Source organism: Acanthochromis polyacanthus, chromosome 21 (genome assembly GCF_021347895.1).
Source record: "Acanthochromis polyacanthus isolate Apoly-LR-REF ecotype Palm Island chromosome 21, KAUST_Apoly_ChrSc, whole genome shotgun sequence".
NCBI lineage: Eukaryota > Metazoa > Chordata > Actinopteri > Pomacentridae > Acanthochromis > Acanthochromis polyacanthus.
In genome coordinates, this window is record NC_067133.1 from 8,344,075 (window position 1) to 8,366,299 (window position 22,225).

Here is a 22,225-nt window from a genome sequence, read left to right on the forward strand (position 1 = left end):
AAACACATTTCAGAATGGGAAAGTTTTAATCAGAGCAACTGTTTTGGTCGGTTATTAATCAGTTTTAGCCATTTTTAAAGAATAACTGTCTGAATTCTGTGTTAAATGTGAATATTTCTCTCCTCTGTGACTGTAAACTGAATATATTTGGACTGAGTGAGACATTCGGCTGCAGAAAAGCTCTTTTGTTTGTTTTTTTTCGTCATTTTTTTATGATAAGTAGATAAGTGGAGAAAACAAACAGCTGATTAAACGGTAATGAAAAGAGCTATTTGTTGCAGGACTAATTTAAAGCTGACATTTTCTGCTTAAGTCCATTTAAATCATTATGTAATTAAAGTCCTTAGCAGCTCTTTGTAGCTGCACAGAAAGCAGGAGTTTAAAATGACTCGGTAACCCAACAGGAAGAAGGAATCACATCTGGACTGTTGCGTTGATCGAATTGATTGAAAACAGTTCAGATTCAGTCGGTTAACCGTCCTCCATGTTGGTTTATCAGCTGGATAGAATACTACTATCTCCACTAGAACCCTTCTGATTCATAAACAAGGAGAATTCTGACCTTTCTGATGGGGTCAATGAAAACTGAAGCAGTTTGTGTTAAAAAAAATTGTTTTAAAATCCAACTTCATTGAGTATAAAGTCCTCAATGAATGTGTTTAACCCTCGTGTCATCCTGCGAGTCAAAACTGATCGATTTAAAAGTTTGAATATGTGGGGGAAAAAAATGTTTTCACAGTGAAACTTCTGATGTTCTCATTTTCAACATTTTTGGGAAATCTTTGAACATTTTTGGTAGAGAAAAGAAATGTTAAAAATGACTCTTTAAGAACATTGACAAAAAAATCAACCGAAATCCAGCAATAAGTTTTACTGATATATATGTAATCATTTTAGATATTTTTTTACTCATATTTGAAAATATTTACAATAATTTTCTTGCCAAATTTGAGGGTTTTTTTTTCTTTCAAAAATTAACCTTTTAAGGGAATTTTTTAAAGGAAGTACTGGAATTTTCTTCCTGAAGGTTTTGCAAATTTTCCAAAATTTGGGGAATCTTTTTGCTGAATTTTTGGATTTTTCTGGAAAGGAAACAATATTTTTTGGTGCCTGTAAATGAAGTCAACAGAAGGGTTAACTGATTACAGCAAAATGTTAGCCTAGCCGTGCTAGACCCATGCTCTGAAGACGCAAGGGTCTAGGCACGCTCGACAGGGAGGGAGGCGGGCTAAAAGGTTGTCTATCAAATCACTCTGCAGCAATTGGGTAGGTATACAACCAATCAGCGCAACGAATAGGCTCCTAGAGCGCTGGAAATCATAGGATGCGGTAGTTTGGTGAAGCCTTATTTATACAGTCAATGGGTGAAGCTCAAGTATATTACAGACATGTTAGCAGAAAGATTATTCAGAGTCGGTGCTAATGGAGCTCAACGACTGTTGTCGTTTTTTGTTGTCGACCCTGGCAGAGAATTAAATTTGTTGCCGTGTGTTGTCTAGCGTGGCTAGGCTAGTTGTTTCCGGTTGTTTCTCTCAGAATCGTCGCGCCTCTGTCGTCACTTAGTTACGCCCGCCTTCTGCCTCTACACTTCATGGTGAGGCAGAAGGCGTCCGGCCAGTTTTAGGAGCATCCAACCTCAAGCCTTATGGAGGGTAACTAGACCCACCCTGGCAGAGAATTAAATTTGTTGCCGTGGGTTGTCTAGCGTGGCTAGGCTAGCAAAATGTGCCTTTAGAGCCAAACTAGCTCGCTGATGGAAAAAGATTCCTTTTCAACCATTTTTTTTATTGCCGGTAAACCGCTTTTGAAAGCTAATGTGAGAGAATTTTACAAGAACAAATTCAAACAAGATGGACATCAGAATAAAATCTATTTGTAAAACATCTTTGTGTTGAGATTTTACTTAAATTTCCCTGAAGCAGATCAATTAAGTAATAAAAATACTGTGTTGTAGCTATAGGTAAATGCTTTTGAATCCATATATTTTTAAGTAAATGTGTTTTTATCTAAATATGCAATAGCTACAAATACTTTCAGACCTGTAATCAAGTGTCATTTTTTGCAGATTTGAGTTGATATTCTGCAGCTTTACAACACAAAGAGCATCTGAATGTCACCATGTGTAGCCGGTAAATGAACTAGACTGTCGGCGTTCTTATTTTGGATTCTGTTAAACGCCATTTTTTGCTCATACATCACCGAACCCAACAGTGAATAACTGAACTCCATTCACGTTGAAGTGCACTTTGTGAAACTCAGTTGCCATTTTGTTTCCCCCACGTCGTGGCGTCGCTCTGGTTCGGTTTGTAACCGGCTCTTCCCACAGTTCACCGTGTTCAAGCCTCCACATGTCAGCTGGTTACTGTCCCAGATAGATCAGCCGGTTCAGATAAGGCTGCTGTTTGATCCCGTGTTAACTCCACACTCTTATTCCAGAAGCAGCCAGTCGTGACATTCCCGTGATGTTACACAATATTTCTGACTTGCAGCTCAGATTGATGATATCAGGGAAGCTGATGGAGTCTGTTTGGTGCATGTGAGGGAGTTTTAGCAAATGGGTCACTTTACAAGAGGACAAGAATGCATTTTCCGGCATGTTTAACACATTAATTAGATGATTTCTGCACAAGTGAAGTGGAAAACAGACACTTTGCATCCTTCAGAAACAATATGGACTCCCAGTCCCTGATCCAGATATAAAGCAGAGGGTGGTCCCCCTCCACCAGAATCAGAAACATTTCATCTTTCAGCACAGCAATGAGCATTACTAATGTTTTTCATGCTGTGCGTCCTTGTAGCTGCTTTACGTCTCTTTGTAGCTGCACTATGCCTCTTTGTAGTGTCTTTGCATCTCTTTGTAGTCCCTTCGCCTCTTGTTATAGTTGCTTTATGTCTCTTTCTAGTCGCTTTACTTCTCTTAGTTGTTTTGAGTTTCTTTTGTAGTCACTTTATCCTCCTTTGTAGTTGCTTTGCCTTACTTTATAGTTAATTCACATCATGTTGTAGCTGCTTTACGTCTCTTTGTAGTTGTACTATGCCTCTTTGTAGTGTCTTTACATTTTTGTAGTCTCTTCATCTTTCGTTGTAGTTGTTTTATGCATCTTTGTAGTCTCTTTACGTCTCTTTTAGTCGTGTTGAGTGTCTTTGTGGTCGCTGTCCGTCTCTTTGTAGTTGCTTTGTGTCTCTTTGTGGTTGCTTTCATTCTCTTTGTAGTAGCATTTTGCATCTTTGTAGTCTCTTTATATCTTTTAGTAATTGCTTCACATCTTGCTGTGACTGCTTGCTTTGCATCTCTTTGTAGTTGCACTATGCCTCTTTGTAGTGTCTTTGCATCTCTTAGTACTTCCTTCACCTCATGTTGCAGTTGCTTTATGCCTCTTTTTGTCACATTCTGTATCTTTTAGTTGTTTTGCGTCTGTTTGCATGTTTATATAGTTGCTTTGCATTTCTTTGTAGTTGCTTTAATTCACTTTGTTGTCACTTTATGCCTCTTTGTAGTCTTTTATATCTCTTAGCAGTTGCTTCACATCATGTTGTAGCTGCTTTACGTCTCTTTGTAGTTGTTTTGTATCTTTTTGTAGTGGAATTGTGTATCTTTGCAGTCGCCTAATGTCTCTTTGTAATCCATTTTTCTTTTAGTAGTTTCTTTACATCTCCTTATAGTTGTACATTTCTTTGTATTTGCTTTACATCTCTTTGTAGTCGCTTTGCGTCTCTTTGAAGTTGCTTTAATTGTCTTTGTTGTAGCATTCTGCCTCTTTGTAGTCTCTTTATATCTCTTAGTAGTTGCTTCACATCTTGTGGTCATTTTACCTCTCTTTGTAGTTGCTTTGTCTCTTTGTAGTCACTTCATGTCTCTGTCGTTGCTTTGTGTCTCTTTGTAGTGTCTTTGTAGTCTCTTTACGTCTTTGTAGTAGCATTATGCCTCTTTGCAGTTTCTGTAAATCTTTGTAGTTTTTTTTTACATCTCTCAGTAGTCGCTTTGTGTCTTTTTGGAATCATTTTACATTTCTTCATAGTTGCTTTGTCTTTTTATCATCACTTTATGTCTCATGGTAGTTGTATTATGTAGTTGCTCATTCCCAAAGTATTTTTTATGATGTTACACAATATTTCTGACTTGCAGCTCAGATTGATGATATCAGGGAAGCTGATGGAGTCTGTTTGGTGCATGTGAGTTTTAGCAAATGGGTCACACAAGAGGACAAGAATGCATTTTCCGGCATGTTTAACACATTAATTAGATGATTTCTGCACAAGTGAAGTGGAAAACTGACGCTTTGCATCCTTCAGAAACAATATGGACTCCCAGTCCCTGATCCAGATATAAAGCGGAGGGTGGTCCCCCTCCACCAGAATCAAAAAACACACATTTCAATCTGCTTTGACTCTAAGTGTGATGCCAAGTTTTTCAGCACATCAATCAAAATTATTAATGTTTTTGATGCTGCAGAAATGCCTGTACAGACAGAGGAAGGAGTTCAAAAGTTGAAGAGATTCACTGAGTGATTTGAAAAAGATTCTCACATTTCAGAACAAGCCTCCAGTGAAAAATCATCTTTTAATGAACCAGAAAGAGGCTAAATTTGACGACAACAGAAACAGTTGGGTGCTGAAGCCTTGTTTTAACCTTTAACCTGTGTTTTTGGTTTTTCCAGCACTGACCTGTGTTCTCTCTGCTTTCAGGCCCTGGCCATGCCCTCGAATGCACGGGCGGGCAATCTGAAGGACCCCGAGGTGGCAGATCTGTTCTGCAAAGATGATCCGGAGAAGCTGTTCGCTGACCTCCGAGAGATCGGCCACGGCAGCTTCGGAGCCGTCTACTTTGTGAGTGAAGTTTATCTCCTTGATGACAGCAGATGTTTGCTCTTGGAGTGTTTTCTTTCACCCTTACCCTTTTATCAGCTGATGGTAAGCTGTGGCAGCAACATGTGGGGAACAAATCCAGAGAAAAGGTTTGTCTGGATGGAGGAAATTATAGATTTTTAAGGTGCTTTCAAACAGCACACAGCAGCCTGATCACTGCGAGCTACAGTCCACTGTTCATCCAGTGTTCCCTCAATGTGCTGCTAAATACTGGAGATCGGGGCATCTTTGTATTATCGATATTATGATTTTTATGCACAGATTACGTGTTGCTTTGGCTCTGATGTAGCTGAAAATCTGTCGTCACTCTGTGCTCTCAGCTCTGATTGGTTTGACATCATGAGTAACAGCCAGTCACTGAAAGCTGCTGTTTACACAGAGAGACAGACGAGCACATGAGCAGACTGTAGCAGCTCTGGTGAATTTCAGTGATTGATTGATTGATTGATTTCTACTCGCATTGCAGCACTATGTCCAAAACAAACATCATTCTGCTCCTCAGTTCTCAAACAAAATAGCTGCGCCACTTTGCTGAACAAGAAGCACAAACGTCTCCACAAATGAGGACATAAGCGGCTTTCACAGTGGCTAAGGCTATGCTAGCGGTTAGCGGCTAAGTGGACAGGCAGCTTCAGTCATAGTAACCCTCATTAATACAGTAACATAGTTATGAGTGACAGATTCCCTGCTTTCTCATGCTGTTAGTAACAGAACATTCCACATCATTGTCATGAGAGTTTATTGCTGAAGAGCAGCTGCATGTGTTCATATGATTTCTGAAAATACACTCTATAAGCTGGTGATTTTGCATCTTTTTGTGGCACTTTTGAAATTTTTCGTGCTGTTTTTACGTCTTTTTTGCCTCTTATGTTAATTTTTTGTGTCTTTTTGGTTGTTTTTGTTAGATTTTGATCTTTTTTTTGGCATATTCGGGGCATTTTGTGTCTTATTTTATTCATTTGGCCTCCTTTAGATGCCATTTTGTCTCTTTGTGGTCATTTTTTGGTCCTTTTGGCTACCTTGTGTCTCTGAGGTTGTTTTGGTCACATCTGGATACTTTTTCATCTGCTTTTAACCACTCATTCTGTTTTTGGTCAGTTTGTGTCACATATTGGTAGTTTTTGTTCGTTTTTTTTATCATTTTTTGGCACATTTGACATTTTTTGTGTGATTTCATTCATTTTACGCCTTTTTGTTGCCAATTTGTCTCTTGGTATTTATTTTTTTGTCTTATTTTGGTCATTTTGTATCGCATATTGTTAATTTTATGTCTCTTTATTTCACATCTCTTTATGATTACTTTTGCCAAAGTTTTGTCATTTTGTGTAATGTCTTGATAGTTTTGCATCTATTTGTAACAATTTTCTCTGTTTTTGGTCAGTTTGTATCCCATTTTGATGCCATTTTGTCTCATTGTGATCATTTTTTTGGTCATATATTGGCTAACTTGCATTTCTTTTCAGTTGTTTTGGTCACATCTAGATTCTTTAACTTCTGCTTGTAATCATTCATTCTGTTTTTGGTCATTTTGTATCCCATATTGTTAATTTATGTCTCTTTATGGTTGTTTTTGTTAAATTTTAGTCATTTCTTTGGCACATTTGTGACATTGTTAGTTTGAATTCATTCATTTTATGTCTTTTTGTTGCCAGTTTGTCTCTTGGTATTGATTTTTTTTTTGTCCTATTTTGATCATTTTGTGTCCCCTAGTCTTGATTTATGTCTCTTTACATGGTTGTTTCTGTTAGATTTTTGTCATTTTTTTGGCACATTTGTGACATTTTCTGTCTGATTTTGTTAATTTTGCCTCTTTTTGATGCCATTTTATCTCTTTGTTGTCATTTTTTGGTCCTTTTTTTGGCTAATTTGCATCTCTTTGTGGTTGTTTTGGTCACATCCGGATTCTTTTGCCTCTGCTTATAACCATTCATTCTGTTGTTGGTCAATTTGTGTTCCATATTTTTGCTAGATTTTGCATCTTTTTCTATTTGTCACTTTTTTGTGGTAATCTTGTGTCATTTGGGGGTGATTTTGTGTCTTTTTTTTAGGTGGTTTTGTGTCTTTTGTGGGGATTTTGCATCTTCTTGAGGTGATTTTTACATCTTTGTTAATTTCACATCTTTTTGTGGAGATTTTGCATTTATTTGAGGTCATTTTGTGTCTTTACATGGTTGTTTTTGTTAGATTTTGGTCTTTTTTTGGCATATTTGTAACATTTTGTTTCAGATTTCATTCATTTTACCTCATTTTTATGTCATTTTGTCCTATTTTGGTCGTATTCCTGCCCATTTGTTTGCACTAAATGCAGCCACACTTCTGTTACTTTTTCTTTCACGAGTAGTTTGGAGTCAACTCCCTCTAAATGTTCAGTTTGATAATTTGGCCCTGGCAGTCTCCGACAGGTTGGACCAGTTTATGGTTATGAAAACGCTACCAGGTAGCTGCCAAAAATAATATCTTTTCTCTGACGCTAGCATGCAAGGAGAATTTGTGACCTGAATACTCCAGCTGTTGGTGCCGTTTCCTGTCCTGTGTGCAGGTAGAAAGCAGCAACACGCCGAGATTACGCTGCACAGAATCGGTTTGCTGAAATGTTTATCTAGTTTCTGGAGCGTTTCTGTGGAAGCCTGAGCAGTAATCGTGTTCGTCTGTGTGGGATTTTTCATGTCTCATCCGCGTTTGTCATTAATAAAGAAACTGCGAGCCTGAAAAAAAAGAAAAAATCTCTCTGCACCTAATTAGAAAACAGTGGGAACACAACAAATGTGTGTTCTATGGCTGCACATCTCATTTCACCTGTAAAATATTCCTGCGGCTGTGCGGTAGACAAACACCTCCACAGTGTTCTCGCTGCCACCCAACGTCTGAGTTTCAGAGGATCCTTAAAAGGCCATCAGAGATGTGCTGCGGAAATAGAAGCTGTGCATCAATTTGCATCATTTAACCAGATTTCTACTGTATGAAATTACCAGCGATCCTCCTGAAACACAGACTGTTCCGTTTTTTGAGATGCCGAGTTGAGGAATTATTTACAGTCGAGCAGATTTTGATGCATGATTTAGTTGTTTACAGTCTGCGGTGTCACTACGTCTGCTGTCTGTTAGCGGCATCCTCAGCTGGATTTAGGATTAAGCCCATTGGGGGATTAAGCACTTTGAATAGCTTTGAGAAAATGTTTGATCCAGAAATAAATGATGCGGATCACAGTGTTCGTTTCTGTTTTCGGCTCGTCTGTGTTTTGGCGCCACCTGGTGGTTCTAATGAGGAACAGATGGAGGAAAGTGAGTTTTTCCACAGCAGCACTGATGAAATATGGTTTTACAAGGTCCTGAATCTGTATATTTTGACAACAAGATGATGTATTAATCATCTTTTTGCTACTATTTAAGAAGACACTGAGAGAAAGTCACAAAATTTGAAAGTTTTGGAGTGATCTTGTTTCTTTAGAGATTTTGTGTCATTTCATGGTGATTTTCTGTCTTTTTATGATGATTTTTTGTGATAATGTTGCATCTTTTTGTGATAATTTAAACTTTATTGTGGTGATTTTTGCATCTTGTGTTTTTACATGTTTTTGAGGTAATATTGTGGCATTTAGTGATGATTTTGCATTTTTTTTATGTTATCTTGCTTCTATTTGAGATCATTTTGTGTCTTTGAGGTGACTGTGTATTTTTTTTTTGTTGATTTTTGCGTCGTCTTGAGGGGATTTTAAGTCTTTGTGGTAATTTCACATCTTTTTGTAGAAATGTTGTGTGTTTAGGTGTCGATTTTGCATCTATTCGAGGTGATTTTGTGTCTTTATGTGGTGGTTTTGTCTCTTTTTGTGGTACTTTTATGTATTTGTAGTAAATTTCTGTCTTTTTGTTGTCCTTTCACGTCTTTTTGTGGGGATTTTGCATCTCTCTTTTGAGATTTTATGCGTTTTCATGGCGCCTTTGATTCTTTTTGTACTTTCTACTGGGAGCAGAGAAGCTGCACAGATTGATCTGATTTCAGAAAAAATATCAGCACAAGAACTACTGAGAAATAAAGCAGGAGTTAGCTGCTGCTTTTAGTTGGTCTTCATGTTGGTTGTTGATCCAGAAAGGCAGAAATTCAAAGAGACACGGAGAGAAAGTCCCATAATAAAGGTTCTAAATAGGAGTTTCAGTCATATATTTACAGCATTAACCGGGTTACAGTCGGCTTTCAGCACTAAGCTGATTTCTTAGTGTAAACAGAGCAGTTTGTGTAATCAGGATGGAGATTAGAGGAACCTGATTTCTACCAAATTCTTCATCAGAATCGCAAATTTTACAGACATACAGCACAAAGACTTGATTATTCCAAATTAGTTTAACTTCAGTCAAAGCTAAACTTGATTGAAAATGACCTGAAAGTCCAAATAACTCTGAATAAAATCAAAATATTCGCCGTCAGAGGGAGGGAGCTGGTTTAACAGCTGCAGTAAGAAGCTAATCCTCCCAAAGAAGGTCAGGAGTCAGGTTGGATTTCATCTGACTGAATCTTAATTTAAGGTCAAATTTTAATCTGATGTCGAATCTTTTTAAGTTTAGCTTCCATCATTTGGAAATAGCTGAAGTTATTTATAACCTCAAGGCTTGTCTTCAGGATCTTTTTGTTGTTTTTTTGTGGCTTCAACTACATTAGTCAACATTTTCCTTCAACCTTTTGCAAATAGGTTGATGTTATTATCAGTGTTTGTCACTGGTTACTGGGATTTGGAACAAAATCTTGGTGTCACAAAGCTGTGTTCATAGTTTGATTTAAGACAGAAGCTTTTCCACCACCATCAGGACCAATGTTCAGCCAGAAAAAGGGTAAAAATGAAGAGTAAGTTTGGTTTCATCCTCCCGATAATTAAATTGTCCCTATTCGCCCAGTGCTGTCATTTTATGGGAGAAGCCTGATGTGTATGAAACCTGAGCAAGTTTTAAAGTCGAACAGGTCACTGATTCTGATCCCTAAAACTGAATAAATGCTGTTGGAGAAAGTGAGAAAAGTTGCTTTAACATCAAATCAGTGTCTGTTTTCACTGAATAGATTTCATTTCCTAAAAAGCAAGGTTCCAGTGAGACTTGCTGAATAAATACAGGTTTAAAATGTGTGTTGTAATCACTTGTTCTCTCCTGTTAATTGAGTTCACATGATGATAAATTGTGTTTGTTGTCCGACAGGCCCGAGATGTGCAAAACAATGAGGTGGTGGCCATCAAGAAGATGTCCTACAGCGGCAAACAGACCAACGAGGTAACAGGAATATTATACGTTATATAAATAGAATATAAAGTCCTCTGTGGAAACGGAACAACCATGAAGGAGGAGAAAAAACTCAGAAATGTCTTCTGTCACTGATGCAGTTAGAATGAAGAGGGTGAATATATAATTGTGGGCCTTTTTGTAACATAATTGACATTTTTGCTGTTTTCAGGCCTAAAATCAACATGGCCGCCTACAACCAAACACCACATGACGATTTAAGAGAAAGATCCTTATAAATATTATACATACAAGTCAGTAAAATTGAAATTGACAGCTTTTTATAAAGATGTTGTAGTAAGCTGATCTTGTTGTGTTTGTTGTGCAGAAATGGCAGGACATCATTAAAGAGGTGAAGTTCCTGCAGAAGCTTCGTCATCCGAACACCATCGAGTATCGAGGCTGCTACTTGAAAGAACACACAGCATGGGTACGTACTGAAAACTGAAAAACACTACGACTGTACAGGAATTGTATCATAAACTAATCAACATACTGGAGCTGTGTGGCTGTAAAATGTTATTAATGTTCAATCTGTCGTCCCGAACACAAAGAGTTTGTTTACCGTTTTAAAAACAGGGAAAATGAGCAAAATCTAATTTTCAGAGAAGCTGAATATTTATTAAGAATTTAAAACTTCACGGGAAATGCATTTTCCAGCCTGTCTCTGTTGACTGAAATAGTTTCAGGTTTACTTTGAAAAACACTGATGCACTTATTTCCTCCATTTAAATGTAAATATCTCGTCTGTGTCTGTCTGTCTGTGTAACTGTAACATCTGTGAACATCTGTCTGTCTCCTCAGCTGGTGATGGAGTACTGCCTCGGCTCGGCCTCAGACCTCCTCGAAGGTCAGTTCAACACCTTTTATCGTCTGCACTTCATATTAAACCGTCTTGTGTGTTTTTGTGACTCTGAGCTTTGTTATTTTTCTTTTTGCAGTTCACAAAAAGCCGCTCCAGGAAATAGAAATAGCTGCTATTACCCATGGTGCACTGCAGGGATTAGCATATCTCCACTCTCACAATATGATTCACAGGTAAAGTCTTCGTTTTGCTGCATTAGCTCCTCACATCCAACGAGTTCCTTTAAAATACAGTTCATGATAGTAAAGAGAAGGGAAAGCATAAAAATATTGCACAATGAAGTTAAGCAGCAGTCCTGGTTGTGCAGTCATATAATGTTTTGTCAATTCCAAATGTATTCATTGTTTAATTTATTAGCAACACCAAGCTAAAGCTAATGTGTTTGAATCTAAGAATCCTGCAGTAACAAACCCTGTTAATTCAGCTTCATGTTCCTTTTATAGCATGCTGTGATACAAGAGAGTTTTAGTTGGTGTGTTCTTTAATGTGCTGCAGGTTTCACCCATCTCATCTCATCATATCTCTTCTCATCTCACCTTTTCTCATCTTGTGTAGTGTCATGGTATCTCATTTCATCTTATCATATCTCATTTTATCCCATCTTATTTCATCTTATCTTATGTAATATCTCATGTCCGCTTAAAGCACTTTTCTCATCGCCTCTTTTCTCATCTTACCTATTTCATCTTATCTCTCCCATCTCATCTTATCATATTTCATCTCTCATCTTTTGTAATCTCATCTTGTCTCATCTCATCATATCTTATCTCACCATATCTAATCGTATCTCTTAATTTCGCTTATCTTTTCTGATCTTACCTATCTCATCTTATCATGTCTGATTTTATCTCATCTTTTGTAATCTCATCTGGTCTTATCTCATTTATCATATATCATTGAGTCTCATCTTTTCTCATCTTGTCTAATGTTATGGTATCTCATTTTATCTCATCTCATCTTGTCTGATCTTTTCTCATCTCATCTCAAGCCTAGTCATCTTTTGGAGTTTATTAGTTTTGTTTGACTTTGCTTATCTGTTTGGTTACTTTTTGATGTTTGTTTTGATATGACAAACTTCAGTGTTTCTGTTGTTTTTTTAACAAATGTTCTTTTACAGTGTCTTCTTGTTGTTGCACAGCCTTGAAAATAGTCGCATTGCATTTCACTGCACATTCTGTATGAGCATTAAAACTCTTACTATTTTCTTCTGCAGGGACGTGAAGGCGGGGAACATCCTGCTGACAGAACCCGGTCAGGTCAAACTGGGCGACTTCGGTTCTGCCTCCATTGTGGCTCCGGCCAACTCCTTTGTTGGGACGCCCTACTGGTGAGTGTTCAGCTCATCACTGGTAGTACTGGTTATTCTGATGCACCATCGATGCTAACTTGCAAAATATTTTAGTCAAAAAGTAGATTAAAGTTTTTTTGCCTCATGTGCAGACTACAGTAGGAGCTAACCAGGCAGCTGCAGCTTGCTCAGGTTTTGTTTTTGACAAGCAGTCGTTACATCTGGAACTCTTTCTGCCTTTAATCACTGAGCAGGAAAACCTACAGAAACTGTGACAGGCTGTTGTAGCTCCTAGAAGGTTTCATCTTAACCACTAGGGGGACTGTAGAGTTAAATATTGAACCTGAGTGCTCCCTGAGGGTTTTATTCTTCCTCTTCATCTCGTTCAGGATGGCTCCAGAGGTGATCTTGGCCATGGATGAGGGTCAGTACGATGGGAAGGTGGACGTCTGGTCTCTGGGAATCACCTGCATCGAGCTGGGTACGACTGGCCTCCTGCGTGGACGTTAACATACATGTGCAATGTTTCATTCTCATCTCATCCTATCCATTTTATCTCATTATAGCTTATGTTGTCTTATATTATCTCATCGAATTTTATCTTGTATTGTCTCATCTTATCTATTTGTATCTCATTCTATCTCATTTCACCCATTTCATCATCTCTACTTATCTTACATTATCACATCTTATCTCATCATATCAAGTCGTCTTATATTATCTCATCTCATCTCTCGCCACTCATCTTATCTCGTATTTTCACATCCTGTCTCATCTTCTCATTTCATTTCATTGTGTTGTATGCCATCTCATTACATCTCATCTGGTATTGTGGTGGTAAAACTCTGACCTGTTTGTTTGTCCACAGCTGAGAGGAAGCCCCCCCTGTTCAACATGAATGCTATGAGTGCCTTATACCACATCGCTCAGAATGAAAGCCCCATCCTGCAGTCCAACCACTGGTGAGTCTCAGCCTCCACACGACTGGTCAGTTATGAGTTCATCACATTTCTGGGGATGGTAAACTGTGTTTTTATTGTTTATTTTATTATGCGGCAAAGAACGAAGCTCTATTTTCTACTCTTTTGACATTAAAATGGATTCTTTCTCTTGGAGTGTAATTCTCTGAACTTTTCTGCTTTCGTCTCATTTTTCTTCACTCCGGTTCATTTTCTTTTCCTGAAATCTAAAGTCCAGCAGCTCTATGAAAACAGAACAGCACAAAGAAAGAACTCAGAAATGTTTTCAGTCGCTATGGCACAGTTACAGTGCAAAAAATCAGAAAAAAGAAAAAAATTAAATCTTTGAACGATGAATTTGCAAAAACCTGGAATCAAGCTGTGTTACCACTACCTTAAAAAACAGATGAATATTTTTTAAAATAGACATGTAAAATAAGATAACTTTGATGAAATATTAGTTTTCTTGGTAGAATTTAGTAAGTGATATGATCCAGGCCTATCGGAAAGTTTGAAAGATTTGTTCTGCTTTTTTATTTTTGCAGTATTTTTTAAAGAAAATAATTTTTTTGACGCTGTATTTTAAAGGACATAAGCCTTCTGCTGCATGAAATATTTATTTTAGAGAATTTTTAAGCGAGAATATGTAGAATAAAGTCAGTTTTTTTGGCGAGTTTGAGCTTCAGTTTGGTTGATTTTTCTGATATAATCATATACGTCTTTATATGATCAAATTATGTCCCACTTGAAGGTTAAAACTCCAGCGATTCTTTCTGTTTTTACAATTTCTATATGATAAATGGTGTAAACGGTTCACTTCATTACAACTGCACCCTTCAAAGCCGGTGTTTTATGTTGCATAAAGCAACAACAAAACATTAGAAAATGATAGAATATTGTGTAAATGCGTGTACAGGAGGGTTTTAAGAAGCTTTTTAAACAGAAAGCTTAGCTGTTCAGATAGTAAAGTAAGATAAAAGCTGCTTTTCAAACCTGCTTGTGGGTTAAAAATTAAATCAAAGTTTTGATTATCCTCAGAAGAAGGCAGCTCTTTGGTTTGTGTCACTGTCTCACATTAAATACCATAAATGTGTTTGTTTTTGCAGGTCTGATTCGTTCCGTAACTTCGTGGACTCCTGCCTCCAGAAGATCCCCCAGGACCGGCCTACCTCGGACGTGCTGCTGAACGTGAGCGCCGATCAGCAGCGTTTAAATAAAACACACAAACTTGTCTGCTGAAAATTCACCGGCTGTTCTATCCTGCAGCATCGCTTCTTGTGCCGCGAGCGCCCGCTGACCGTCATCATGGACCTGATCGCCAGAACCAAGGACGCCGTGAGGGAGCTGGACAACCTGCAGTACCGCAAGATGAAGAAGATCCTGTTCCAGGAGACCCAGCAGAACGGGCCGGTGTCGGAGGCCGGCGAGGACGAGGAGGTGAGGAGTCACACTGGAAAAAATGCCCCTGTCAAAGCAAGAAAACAAAAACTATTTCAAAGAAGTTTTACCTTGAAATGAGTGGAAAAAATCTGTCAATAGAAGAAGTGAAACATGGCTTGGTAAGATTTCTTGAGAAAGATGTGATATTTAGAATATTGAGATCTTAAAATTAGCTTATTTTAAGCTACATTTTACCACAACTGTCAAGATTAGGTGTCTTAAAATAAGCCCGACATGCTCAAAAAATAGTAGTTTTTCACTCAAAAATAGATTTTTGCTTCCATATAACTCTTATTTTGAGATGTATTAAACTTATTTTGAGTTTTCTTGTAAAATACAACTCAAAACAAAATAATTTCCAGATTGTTTGATTTAACAAGAAAATTAAGATGCATTATCTTAACCCTCCTGTTGTCCTCATTTATGGACACCAAAAAATATTGTTTCCTTGTCTAAAAAAAATCCAAAAATTCAGCAAAAAATTCCCCAAATTTTTGAAAATTTGTAAAACCTTCAGGAAGAAAATTCCAATAACTCCTTGAAAGTTTCCCTTAAAAGTTTAATTTTTAAAAAAAGAAAATTCCCCAAATTTGGCAAGAAAATTCTTGCAAATGTTTTCAAAAAATGAGTAAAAATCCTAAAAATATCTAAAGTGATTACATATATATCAGTAAATCATCTGATATGTTCTTGAAGAACATTCACAAAAAAATCAACCAAAATCCAGTGAAATTTGCTGGATTTTGGCTAATTTTTTTGTGAATTTTCTTAAGAAACATTTTAACATTTCTTTTTTTTTTCCACCAAAAAATTTTCAGAAATTACTTAAAATGTTGAAATGTGGACATCAGAAGTTCCACTGTGAAAATATATTTTTTCCCACATTTTCAAACTTTAAAACGGGTCAGTTTGACCCACAGGACAACAGGAGGGTTAAAACAAGTCCCTCTATTTCACTGAAATGTCATTTGTCAAGAGTATTTATCTTAAATCAAGTAGGATAAGACATTTTAACTAAAAATAAGATAAACAGACTTGGTATGATTTTGAGTTTTTGCAGTGCAGAACCGTGGAGGAAACAAACCGAATCAGCAGAGAAACGATAATTCTCGCGTGTTTTGTGTGTTCCAGGAGGTAGAACAGTACCTGCTGCAGACCGGAACCGTGAACAGCATGGAGAGCTCCCAGTCCGTCCCCAGTATGTCCATCTCAGCCAGCTCCCAGAGCAGCTCCGTCAACAGTCTGGCCGACGCCTCCGACGACAGCAGCAGCGAGATGGCCATGATGCAGGAGGGCGAACACACCGTCACCTCCAACAGCTCCATCATCCACCGGCCCACGGTAAGCACCAGAACCCAGACCGCCGGGATCGGCTCACATCAGCTGGAAAGTATAAGAGTGACATCATTTGAGATGTCCATATCCGAGTGACTACATGGTCAGAAGAAATGGTGCTTAACCCTCGTGTCGTCCTGTGGGTCAAATTGACCCGTTTTAAAGTTTGAAAATGCGGAATCAGAAGTTTAATTTTCACAGTGAAACTTCTAATGTCCACGTTTTCAACATTTTTGGGAAATCTTTGAACATTTTTTTGGTGGAAAAAAAAAAAATGTTAGAAATGTTTCTTTAAGAACATTCACAAAAAAAATCAACCAAAATCCAGCGAAATTCGCTGGATTTTGGTTGATTTTTTTTTTTGTGAATGTTCTCAAAGAAAAAAATTGAAATTTTACTGATATGTATGGAATCTCTTTATATATTTTTACTCATTTTTTTGGAAGATTTTTAATCATTTTTTGAAAACACTGACAAGAATTTCCTTCCCAAATTTGGGGGATTTAAAAAAAAAAAAAAAAGCTTTTAAGGGAAACTTTTCAGGAATTATTAGAATTTTCTTCCTGAAGGTTTTGCAAATTTTTAGAAGTTTGGGGATTTTTTTTCCAGATTTTTTTAAGGATTTTTTTTCAGACAGGAAACAATATTTTTTGGTGCCCGTAAATGAAGACAACAGGAGGATTGTCCAGATCTTTTTTTCCGACACAAACAGCCTTCTTCTTGAAACTTCTTACGCCACATCCAAGTCTGCTTTCCTGTTGGTGCTTGTTTATGAAATTTTCAAACAAATTCACGGTGAGCGTTCACGTTGGACTGAGTTTGGGCGTACTTCAGCACACAGAACGCTTTTTCTGTCGCAGTAAATAAACAGACAAACCGTCTATTCCTGAAAGCAGAAAGATAAAAATGATTACAGATTTTTGAGCAAAAAGAGCAAACAAATTTTTAACAAATTATTTGATGATGAAATGATGTCAGATTTTTTTGGGACGCCCTGTATAGACGTCTTTAGTTTTCTGTAGAATAACTGATGAATTTAAGTCACACTTCTCCTGCAGTCAGATCATTCTACAGGTTCAGATGGCTCTGCTGGATTCAGTTGTCCTTTTCCTCATGTGGTCTCCTCCTCCTCTTCCTCAGGGTCAGGACAACATCTATGATGATCCCTACCAGCCAGAGATGGATCAGCCTCAGGTTCCTTCAGCTGGACGCCGTCGAGCTTATTATAGAAACCGTGATCACTTTGCCACCATCCGGACCGCCTCTCTGGTAAGAACTGGTGATAAGCTTTAAATTTTTTTTTAATCGATTTTTTGACTTAAAAAAATCCAATAAAATCTGCATGTTTTTATTTAAAATACATAGAATTTATATATTAATATATTTTTATTTAAAGAACATTTATTTAAAATATTTTTCATAGATTTTTTTATATTAAGTTTTCTTTTTTTGAATAAAACACAAACTGCTGTATTTATTAAATAGTGTTTTAAAAATGTATTTTTTTAGTTTTTTTTTCAATGACCAGTTTGACTTTTTAAAAATCCAAAAAATTATGTAATTTAATCAGTTATTTAAAAATAGATTTTATACTGTTTTTATTTTTTTGTTTTTTGTTTAATTGTCTGGATTTAAAAGAAATAAAATCCACCAAAATGTGCATTTTTTTTTATTACAAATAGATTTTCTTTTATTTGTTAATGAAGTTTTTATTCCCTTAATGTTGTTTTACCTGAATGTTTTTTTTATCCTTTCATATCTTTAATGTAGCACTTTGAGATTTTGCTTTAATAGAAAGTACATTACAAATAAAATGTATTGTTATTAGTGTATTTTCTTTATACAATTCTTATTTTTTAATCAACAGTTTGTCTCAACTGAACTTCAGCTGTGATTTCTAATTTTGTCACTAAATGTTTTCTTTAATATTCTCATATTTGATGGTGAGAGAAGATGAACATTTGTAGGATCTTTGCAACTGGAAATGTCTAAAGCTGCACTGAAGCCTGAGGGTTTCTCTGTGTTATTATTATTATTATAAATAGATGAATCCTGCAGTGAGCAGGTACTGAGGTGTCTGTTGGTTCCTCCAGGTGACCCGTCAGATCCAGGAACATGAGCAGGGCTCGGCACTCAGAGAGCAGATGTCCGGCTACAAGAGGATGAGGCGGCAGCACCAGAAGCAGCTGATGGGTTTAGAGAACAAGCTGAAGGCCGAGATGGACGAACATCAGCTGAAGCTGGACAAAGAGCTGGAGAACCAGAGGAACAGCTTCTCCACGGAGGCTGACAAGCTGGCCAAGAAGCACCAGGCCATCCTGGAGAAGGAGGTGAGACGACGTTCACGGACTTAATGTGAAGACAGCTCAGCGGAGTGGTTTGTAAACGCAGCATCCAGGGATTTATTGTGACTTTAGAGGATGAAACCAGACGTCTCGTGGTTGTATTTTTACGTTCTCTCACATCATCGTCACAGTTTATAAAGTTCTTCTTCTGTGTCGCCCTGCAGACTAAAGCCGCTCTGACAGAAGAGAAGAAGTTCCAGCAGCACATTCTGGGCCAGCAGAAGAAGGAGCTGACCAGTTTACTGGAGGCACAGAAGCGCCAGTATCGCCAGCGCAAAGAGCAGCTCAAGGAGGTTTGTTTTCCCTCTCTGTGGTTCGTTTTTCAATCTGAAGTCCTGCACCCCTAAAACAGAACAATGTGAAGAAGAGAGAATCAGAAATGATCCTCTGTGATGAATGAGTGAGACTTCATCTCATTCTCTGGTGGTTTATTGAAGTTTCACACAGATTACTGTGGGCCGTAGCCAACGCCAGAGTAACTACAATAACATGATAACTTAGCTCCAGAATTAGCCACAGTTCCCAGCTCTCTCTTGCTTCACACACACTACTGCTGACTCTCAGCCAATCAGAGGTGAGCTAGCTAAACATGACGCGTCCACTGACATTAGGTAAATCTGGAACTGAACAATAAACATGAAACCTCAACAGCAATATCAGTCCATGACAATATTCTGTCATCTTCCTGTAAAATGACCCATACATGCATAAAAGTCATTGGTATTCATGACTTTTATGAAGAACTGATCAATATCGTGATGCTCGTAACGGCTTGCTTTACATTTTCGCTGAACTCCGGCCCAAGTTGAGGACCCCCTGTTGATCTTCAGATGTTCCTGTCTCGCCTCCTCTTGATCTTTCCGATTCATTCTGTCAAGCAGGAGCTGAACGAGAACCAGTCGACTCCGAAGCGCGAGAAGCAGGAGTGGTTGATCCGTCAGAAGGAGTGTTTGCAGCAGATGCAGGCCGAGGAGGAGGCCGGCCTGCTGAGGAGGCAGCGGCAGTACTACGAGCTGCAGTGTCGCCAGTACAAGAGGAAGATGCTGCTGGCTCGACACAACCTGGAGCAGGACCTGCTCAGAGAGGTAACCGGACAAAAGAGCCTCAATCTGAGCTGTCAGGGATACACCTGAGACACACCTCAGGCAGTTTGTAATACTTGGATATTTGTAGTTTAACCAGAAATACTTGGAATTGTTTAAATTGCTCCTAGTCACAAGTCTGAGAAATGTAAGCAACGGAAAAAATATGAGATAAACATATGCAGGAAAAAAATGTCGATATAAGTAGAAAAATATAAAAAAAATAAAATATATAAAATATATATTAAAAAAATCTAAAAATGTCCATTGTATGAGGAAAATAAAAAACACATGTAGTGCAGTAAATAATAAGTTATAATTTTTATTGCTACATTATTATCAACTCAAGAAGATTTTAATAAATGTTGTAATTATTTGACAAAATAATTCTATTTGATTTATTATTTGCATATTTTATTTTATATGTTCTGTTTTTTCACTCCGAAACATGTGCATTGCTATTTTTTTTTAAACTGTGATATTTATTTGTTTTTGTTTATATGTATAATTAATAATTGGACTTTTTTACAAAGCTGAACTGTTTAGTGTAAATAGAGACAAAAATAATTCTTTTCATTTATTTATTTATTTAAAATAAAAATATTTACTGTATTTTGTTAATAAAATCCAACAAATACACATTTATTATTTAAAAATGTGTTTTTATTTTTGAATTTATATTTTTTTATAATTTACAGTTTTATTAAAGCCAAACTTTGGAGCATTTTTTCCCGTAAAAACAAACAAAAATAGTTTCATTTAATTTATTTGCTTATTTATGTATTTCTGTTTTTAAAAAAAAAAAAAAAATCCAACAAAACATACATTTTTATTTAAAAATGCGTGTTTTTTATTTTTGTGGGGATTTCTTTTTTCATAAAATCCACTAATGTGCATTTTTTCTTTGCATAAAATCACCTTAAATTAAACGTTTATTTTTGTTTGTTGCAAGAGATTTTTCGTTTGGATTAATTGATAGAAAGATCCTGTCAGCCTGTAAAAATATCACAGTTTTCATCGTACTTTCTGCTGGTGGTGATAATATTTTCCTCAGCTCTCAGATGGTTTGACCGTTACTACTTTGTGCTTTCCTCCAGGACCTGAACAAGAAGCAGACCCAGAAGGACCTGGAATGCGCCATGTTGCTGCGACACCACGAGTCCACGCAGGAGCTGGAGTTCAGGCAGCTGGGCTCGGTGCAGAGGACCAGAGCCGAGCTGATCCGGACCCAGCACCAGACAGAACTGACCAACCAGATGGAGTACAACAAGAGACGTGAGCAGGAGCTCCGGCAGAAACACGCCATGGAGGTCCGGCAGCAGCCCAAGAGCCTGAAGGTACGACGGAAACGAGCGAGGTTTATAAATCCCCCTAAAACCTGCTGCTGATCGTCTCTGTCTGCTTCTGTGTTTCAGTCCAAAGAGCTGCAGATTAAACGTCAATTCCAGGAGACCTGCAAGATCCAAACCCGTCAGTACAAGGCACTGAGGAACCACCTGCTGGAGAGCACTCCGAAATCCGACCACAAGGCCGTCCTCAAACGCATCAAAGAGGAGCAAACACGTAAGCTGGCCATCCTGGCCGAGCAGTACGACCACTCCATCAACGACATGCTGTCCACACAGGCTGTGAGTAAGGCAAGGAAAACCCCGCGCACCGCCACCACACCTGGAGCACTGCACCTGAACGCACCACGACAACATCTGAACCCAACACAACACCTGAGTGCACCACGATACCTGATCGTACCACGATACCGTGCCGCACCACGACACCCGAACACACCACGACACAAACACACAGTGAGCGCATCACCATCAAGGATGCGAGCAGCTACAAACGTATGTTACGTTTAGTTTACCTGTCAATAAGGTTCTTTTGACTAACTGGGCTGTTTCTGCTTTAAATCATTTGTTTGTTTCTGCAAACAAAAGCAGCTTTGGGGTTCTAATGTTTCTTACTAACTACTTTACTTATTTCTTTCATTTTATGTAGCTGAGCAAGCATTTATCACTGCAGGGCTGAAACAGAAGGAAGAACATTAAAGGACAGCTATTTTTATAATCTTTAGTGGAAAAAAAATCTGTTTTTAGCTGCATATTTACAGATTTTTTGCTTATGACTGTAAAAATAAAAACAAGCAATTTGAAGAAAATCTTGAATTGCTAAATTAAAAAAAAATTTCCGCACTTGCTTGAAAAATCACTAAAATATTTACAGTTGTAGATTAATTATCCAATTGCAACTCTAGTTGGAATAGGAGGAAAAAACTCAATAATGTAAACCACACCAGTGGGACAAAATTTTTTCATGATTTCTTGTAGTTATTCAGCAACACATTCAAATCAACATTTGCTTCATGTTCATCTGCAGTCCAAGATCGGAAATACAAACACTTGGATGTTTGGGCTTCTTACTGTTTAACTCAACATCTGCTAATCTACGCAAAGAAGCAAACTAACAAACATCTGCTCAGTAGCTTTGAAGGTTCTCTCTACTGATACCGAGTGTTGTTCTGATTGACCTGCAGCTCCGGCTGGATGAGACTCAGGAGGCCGAGTACCAGGTCCTCAGGATGCAGCTGCAGCAGGAACTCGAGCTGCTCAACGCCTACCAGAGCAAGATCAAGATTCACACAGACACCCAGCACGAGAGGGAGGTGAAGGACCTGGAGCAGCGGGTGTCGATCCGCCGGGCACTGCTGGAGCAGAGGGTAGGATGTCAGGAAATAAATGGTAGATCAGCTGTGGTGCCTGGTTGTTCCACCAGGTGGAGCTTCTTACT

The 22,225-nt window shown here is 37.9% G+C and overlaps 1 protein-coding gene across 2 annotated transcripts in view; it reads left to right on the top strand.

Annotated features, from left to right (window-relative positions):
• Positions 1 to 22,225, top strand: part of taok2a (TAO kinase 2a) — a 39,287-nt gene that overhangs the window by 7,878 nt on the left and 9,184 nt on the right. The window contains exons 2-19 of one of the 2 annotated variants that reach the window (XM_022199954.2): positions 4,687 to 4,827; positions 10,047 to 10,118; positions 10,456 to 10,557; positions 10,932 to 10,977; positions 11,069 to 11,165; positions 12,206 to 12,319; positions 12,670 to 12,761; positions 13,149 to 13,242; positions 14,346 to 14,427; positions 14,506 to 14,676; positions 15,811 to 16,020; positions 17,155 to 17,283; positions 18,108 to 18,344; positions 18,524 to 18,652; positions 19,241 to 19,444; positions 20,539 to 20,778; positions 20,857 to 21,078; positions 21,972 to 22,154. In XM_022199954.2, the coding sequence (XP_022055646.2) occupies positions 4,696 to 4,827; positions 10,047 to 10,118; positions 10,456 to 10,557; positions 10,932 to 10,977; positions 11,069 to 11,165; positions 12,206 to 12,319; positions 12,670 to 12,761; positions 13,149 to 13,242; positions 14,346 to 14,427; positions 14,506 to 14,676; positions 15,811 to 16,020; positions 17,155 to 17,283; positions 18,108 to 18,344; positions 18,524 to 18,652; positions 19,241 to 19,444; positions 20,539 to 20,778; positions 20,857 to 21,078; positions 21,972 to 22,154 (2,556 nt within the window). In that variant the 5' untranslated portion in view covers positions 4,687 to 4,695. The remainder of the gene's footprint in view (positions 1 to 4,686; positions 4,828 to 10,046; positions 10,119 to 10,455; positions 10,558 to 10,931; positions 10,978 to 11,068; positions 11,166 to 12,205; positions 12,320 to 12,669; positions 12,762 to 13,148; positions 13,243 to 14,345; positions 14,428 to 14,505; positions 14,677 to 15,810; positions 16,021 to 17,154; positions 17,284 to 18,107; positions 18,345 to 18,523; positions 18,653 to 19,240; positions 19,445 to 20,538; positions 20,779 to 20,856; positions 21,079 to 21,971; positions 22,155 to 22,225) is intronic. The other variant, XM_022199955.2, reaches the window with a different exon arrangement.